The following is a 5,861-nucleotide window of genomic DNA, read 5'->3' as shown; positions in this document are numbered from 1 at the left end:
GAAGATTTTTCCGACGACCGTGGATTTCCACCACTCGTCAACCCGCTTCCGATTGGCCCCTTTCGGTAACGTGACCGTCGTGCTTACGTAAGCGACGATCCTTCTTGCACACGATCCTTGTTTGCACACGGACCCAAAATTGAAAGAACCGGAAGTCCCCTGATCGATACCTGCGTCGCCGTGTCGCGCCGGCTTCCAAGACACAGGCATGTGTTATGCACGTGCGGATATAATTGTTATTGACCGAACCCGTCTTTCGCATCGCATCGTCGTGCACGACCCTTTTTGAGCTCTATACGACATCCTCCCCCCATTGAGAGGGTAACGATCAATTTGTTTACGCATATATATATATTTTTTTTTTTTTTTTTTTTTTTCGACTAGTCTAACGCATACATTGGTTACAATATCGGATACATATAATAGTTATATCTATTACGCATACAGTCTTATGACTGTGTTTCGGGGGTCTTGTGACCTTGTTCCACTGGCAATGGACAGAGAAGTCGTGTTGCCCGCTTTAATTCTCCATTTGCAGTCTTGAGAATGGCAACTCGAGAGACTCCGTCTTCGCCTCGGCGTAAATCTGTGATCCTGCCTAATGCCCATTGCGTGCATGGTAGGCCCTTGGTTTTTATTAGTACGATCATTCCAACCTCGAGCTCTGGCCCGTCCTTGACCCATTTACTTCGGATTTGGAGCTCGTTTAAATATTCCAAATGCCAACGTGACCAAAAGTCTTGTCTTACTTTGGTGATGTGTTGCCAAGTGGATAATCGATTGGCTGGAACAGATGAGAGATTGCCCTCGGGAAGGGCCGTTAGTGGTTTCCCGATAAGATAGTGAGCGGGCGTTAACGCGAGCAAGTCATTCGGATCGGATGAGAGTGTCGTAATTGGCCTAGAGTTTAGAATACCCTCGACTTCGGCAATAAAAGTATTCAGTTCTTCAAAGGTAAACAAGGAGTCTCCTACTACTCGCTTAACGTGATGCTTAAAAAGCTTCACTGTCGACTCCCATAATCCACCGAAATGTGGAGCCATTGGCGGTATGAAATGCCATAAAATGCGATGCTCGCTAGCGAATCTATTCACGATATTCTGATGTTGTTCAGAGTTAAATAGCTGATACATTTCCTTTAGTTGGTTGTTCGCGCCTACAAAGTTAGTTCCGTTGTCGGAATAAATATGTTCTGGTAATCCTCGTCTAGAGGAGAATCGGCGCAGTGCGGCAATGAATCCGTCGGAAGATAAGTCGCTTACGAGTTCGAGGTGGACGGCTTTAACTGACATGCATATAAATACGCACACGTAAGCTTTGATTTTCGCTCGATTCCGGTGCTTTTTCTCCTTGATATAGAACGGTCCGCAAAAATCTATGCCCGTGTTGGCAAACGGTACTGCCTCGCGCACGCGAGCCGGTGGGAGATTCCCCATTTTATATTCGACTGTGCTAGCGCTAAAACGGAAGCAGCGAGTGCACGCGCGAACTACCTTTCGCACTTGATTGCGGCCGTCGAGCAGCCAGAATTTTTGCCGGAGGGTGTGTAAGGTGCTTTGAATGCCCGCGTGATAATGTCTTTCATGCGTCTCTCGAATTATGCAGTCTGTTAAGTGATGTCGGCTCGGAAGCAGAATCGGATGCCTTTGCGCGAAAGTCAACTGCGACGATTGGAGCCGTCCTCCGACGCGAATCAAACCGTTTTCATCGATGAAAGGATTTAAATTAGCGATTTTACTTTTATTTGGTAAATCTTTGTTTTCTGTAAGCGCTTTGATTTCATTGAGAAACTGCGTGGATTGAAGGATCCTTAATATTCGTATTTCGGCCGCGTTAATCTCCGTCGCCTTTAGAGTACCGGTACATTTATTATCCGGTCGCCAGCGAAGGCAATGCGCGACAACTCGAAGCAGTCTAGAGTACGACGAAATTCTTTCTAAGATCCCGAGATCGGTGTATGTCGTCACCAAACAAATATTCTTTTTTAGTTCGGGTATGTCGATAGATTGCGTAATTTGATGAGGCCAATCGCTTTCCTCTTTGTTTAACCACGAGGGGCCCTCGAACCACGTTTGGTTCCGCAGGAAGGCATTCGGCAATTGCCCCCTCGACGCTGCGTCAGCCGGATTATCTTCCGAACCCACGTGTCGCCATGCATGCGGACCGGTAATTTCTTGGATTTCGGAAACTCGATTCGCTACATAGGTTTTCAATGAATGCGGTGACGTTTTTAGCCAATGGAGCACTATCGTCGAATCGCACCAAAAAACGACCTTATCGGGCTTGACATTCGATGCGCTGCTAACTTCGCGATATAAGCGAGCCAACAACAACGCGCCGCAGAGTTCCAGTCGCGGTATCGTTACTGTTTTTAATGGCGCGACTCGCGACTTAGCGCATGCTAATCTACATATCGTTTTTCCGCGTTTTCCGCTCGAACGCACGTACAGGCAGGCGCCGTAACCGACACTGCTGGCGTCGCAGAATCCGTGAATCTGAATATTATGACAATCGTCCACGAGCAATTTGCGATCAAACGAGACTCGACCCATCGATTCTAGTTGTCGAACGAATTCTAACCAGTTAGTATATAGACTCTGTGGGACGGATTCGTCCCATTGCAGTTTACACCGCCATACATCCTGCATGATTTTTTTAGCGTACAGAACAATGGGGCCCAACAACCCTAACGGATCGAAAATTTTCGCAATTTCTGCTAATACGTTTCGTTTCGTTAATTGCTCCGTGATCTCGATAGAGTGAGCTGAATAACATATTTGGTCGCCGCGCGCATTCCACGTTACTCCTAACGTTTTGAGCGAACGGTCTACGTTTAACGTAAAATTTGCGTGTAGCGCGCTGGTAATTAAGTCATTAACGATCCGTTCGTCGTTGGACGCCCACTGCCTAATGGTGAAGCCGCCCTTAGCTAACAACGCGATTATCTCATTCCGAATTGTTCGAGCTTCTTCGATCGTCCCTGCACCGGTTAATAAATCATCTACATATAGATGTGACTCGAGAATTTTCGCGGCCCTAGGGTACATACCACGTTCGTCGTCCGCGAGTTTTTGTAACACGCGAGTGGCTAAGAATGGTGACGAAGAGATACCGAAAACGAGCGTATTGAACTGAAACGTCTCGATTCTCTCGTTTACTCGCCAAAGTATTTTTTGATAGCGTCGATCGTCTTTATGCACCCGCACCTGACAATACATCTTTTCGATGTCTGCCGTGAGAACATAAGGATACGCGCGAAACCGAATTAAATGCGCGAATAGCTTACTTTGGATTGTGGGGCCTACCATTAACACGTCGTTTAGTGATACGCCTTCGCTCGTTTTCGCGGACGCGTCGAAAACCACTCTCGTTTTGGTAGTGTTACTCGATTCTTTGCGTACCGCGTGGTGAGGCATGTAATACCCGTCGTCAGTAGGATTCTTTACCAATGAGATGTGGTTTAACTTGAGGTGTTCCTCGATTACCCGAGCGTATTCGCTCTTTAATGAATCGTTCGCGTTGAGTTTGCGTTCTAAGGATGTTAAACGCTTAAGCGCGACGTTGCGTGAATTGCCTAGATGGTTGTTTATTTTTCGAAATGGTAGCCGAACTACGTATCGTCCGTCATTATCGCGAGAAACGGTCTCTAAAAAATGTGCTTCGCACAGATTCTCCTCCTCTGATCGCGGTTTATCCGTCGTTATTTCTTCGATTTCCCAGAATTTGACTAGCTGTTTCTCTAGGCTCGTTAAGTGACACGTTGCCGACCTTGAGGGGAGCGGCGCCGATGGGCTCCCGGCGACCACCCAACCTAGCCGCGTTTTCTGCAAATAAAGATCGTGATTTCTTTGCGACAGATTGATTTGTCCGACCGAGAATAACGACAGCGTCGCTCCGGAGCCGATTAACAAATCAATAGCACGCGGTATATGAAAGTCCGGGTCGGCAAGTCTAATGTTCGGTGGAATTTTGAACAAGTTTCGTGGGAATATTTCCGAAGGAACTAGATCCGTGATTGCCGGTACAGTCAAGCATGTTAACGGTTTGCGGAAATCGTCATGCAATGATTGCATGACGACTTGTACCATGCCCCTTGACTCGGAATTCATCTCATTAATCGCGCCGATTGTCACCGAATGCTTGGTCACGTGTACGTCTAAACGTTCGACAATAGATTCGGATATAAAATTGGCGGTGGCGCACGTATCCAATAATGCTCGACACTTAACGACGTTGTGACTACGATCGCGGAGATGGACTATTGCGCTTGTCAATAACTGTGGCGCAAAATGAGACATTGTCGCGAGGCTCGTTTCTCGGTCGGCGGACGATTCGGATTGTCACTTAGACTGCGTGGAATCTGAGCTCGGCGCTTCGATTTTCTTTGCTTGTTTCTCTAGATGCAAAAGCGTATTGTGACGCCCCTGACAAATGGTGCATTTAGAGAATCTGCAAGGAGTGCCTAAATGAGAGCGCAGACAATTATAACATAACTTCGCGTTTCTCACCGCTTCGATGCGTTCAGGTACGGGCATTCTCTTAAACGCGTCACAGAGATACAGCGGATGTTTTTTAACCTTGCACGCCGTGCAATTGCGCGATGCGTTTACCACGAACGCCCGATTCGGAGGGCCGCTTCGCATTCTTTTAGCCGGGGGTCCGCCCTTGCCTGCTTCCGTTTCCGACATCTTTGCTCTTTCGCGACGCGACGCGCAGACCGCTGTCTTATACAAGAATTCGTATATTTGCTCAGGTTTAGGGAGCTCGTCTTTCTCTAATGATGTTTCCCATTTATCTAACGTAGATCTCGGGAGTTTACTTTCCAATACATGCACGATTATTTCCGGACCGACGGTAACTCCCAGAGATTTTAATGATACGACATGCTGCTGAGCGTCGTCGGCGAGCTTCATCAGCCCGCTTGTGCTCTCCTTATCTATCGCCGGCGCGTTTAACAGCAACGAGAGATGCCGCGATATTAGTATGCGTTTCACCTCGTAGGCTCGTTCTAGCAATTTCCATGCACTAGAATAGTCTACCCCGTCGTTCGCGAAAATCTTTATCTTATTCGCAGCCTCACCCGTCAATGCCGATTTTAGATAATGTAATTTGTCCTGGTCTGTCAAGTCGGCTTGAGATCCGATCATATTATCAAACGCGTTTTTGAACGACAGCCAGTTTTCAAATTTGCCGTCGAACGTAGGCAGCGATGCCTCAGGCAATTTTATTCGCCGTCTCCTGGCCGCTGCTACATTTGCCGCATTGTCAACGCGCGTTTCGTCGCTCGTTGCGCTAACGCTAGAGCCCGACGTGCTAGCGCCCGATGTGCTAGCGCCCGACGTGCTAGCGCCCGACGTGCTAGCGCCCGACGCGCTGGCGGCGCTTAGAATGTTCTCGATTCGACCCGCGAGAGAATAGAATCTTTCCTGAATGTTTAGAAATTCGGATTGATGTCCGTCGCTTGCGTCTAAAACCGCGAGTTCATCGTTAAAATCTTCGTACGCATGAAATAACTCTGTCAAACGAGCAGTACGCAATTTTAATGTGGCATTATCAATTTGGCCTTTGTCGAGGATATTCGTGAGACTCGTAATCTGGGCCTTCAAGGCCGTTCGCTTCTGGACGAGCAGCTTAACTCTGTCGACCATCGTTGCACGATTTGTGAAGAATTGAATCGAATGACTTACAGTTCACCCGCTTACGCTTCACCCGCTCACGCTTGACTCGCTGTGTTTCCACTTCGATATCTGTCGCTCGTCCTGCGTATCGATGATCGCCTTGATCGTCTCTGCTCTGATGACGCAATCTCTCGTAATGTGTGGGGTAAGAACACCTCACAGGAGGCACCAAAATGTCTTGTA

The 5,861-nt window shown here is 47.8% G+C and overlaps 1 protein-coding gene across 1 annotated transcript; it reads right to left on the bottom strand.

The window, feature by feature from the left end:
- Positions 1-449: 449 nt before the first annotated feature.
- LOC105452295 lies at positions 450-4,298 on the bottom strand. The gene has a single exon (XM_011693269.1). The coding sequence runs from the start codon at positions 4,296-4,298 to the stop codon at positions 450-452; it is 3,849 nt and encodes a 1,282-aa protein (XP_011691571.1).
- Positions 4,299-5,861: the final 1,563 nt, after the last annotated feature.

This window comes from Wasmannia auropunctata, unplaced genomic scaffold (genome assembly GCF_000956235.1).
Source record: "Wasmannia auropunctata unplaced genomic scaffold, wasmannia.A_1.0 LD336034.1, whole genome shotgun sequence".
Classification (NCBI taxonomy): Eukaryota; Metazoa; Arthropoda; class Insecta; order Hymenoptera; family Formicidae; genus Wasmannia; species Wasmannia auropunctata.
This window is presented reverse-complemented; position numbering and strand designations above follow the sequence as displayed.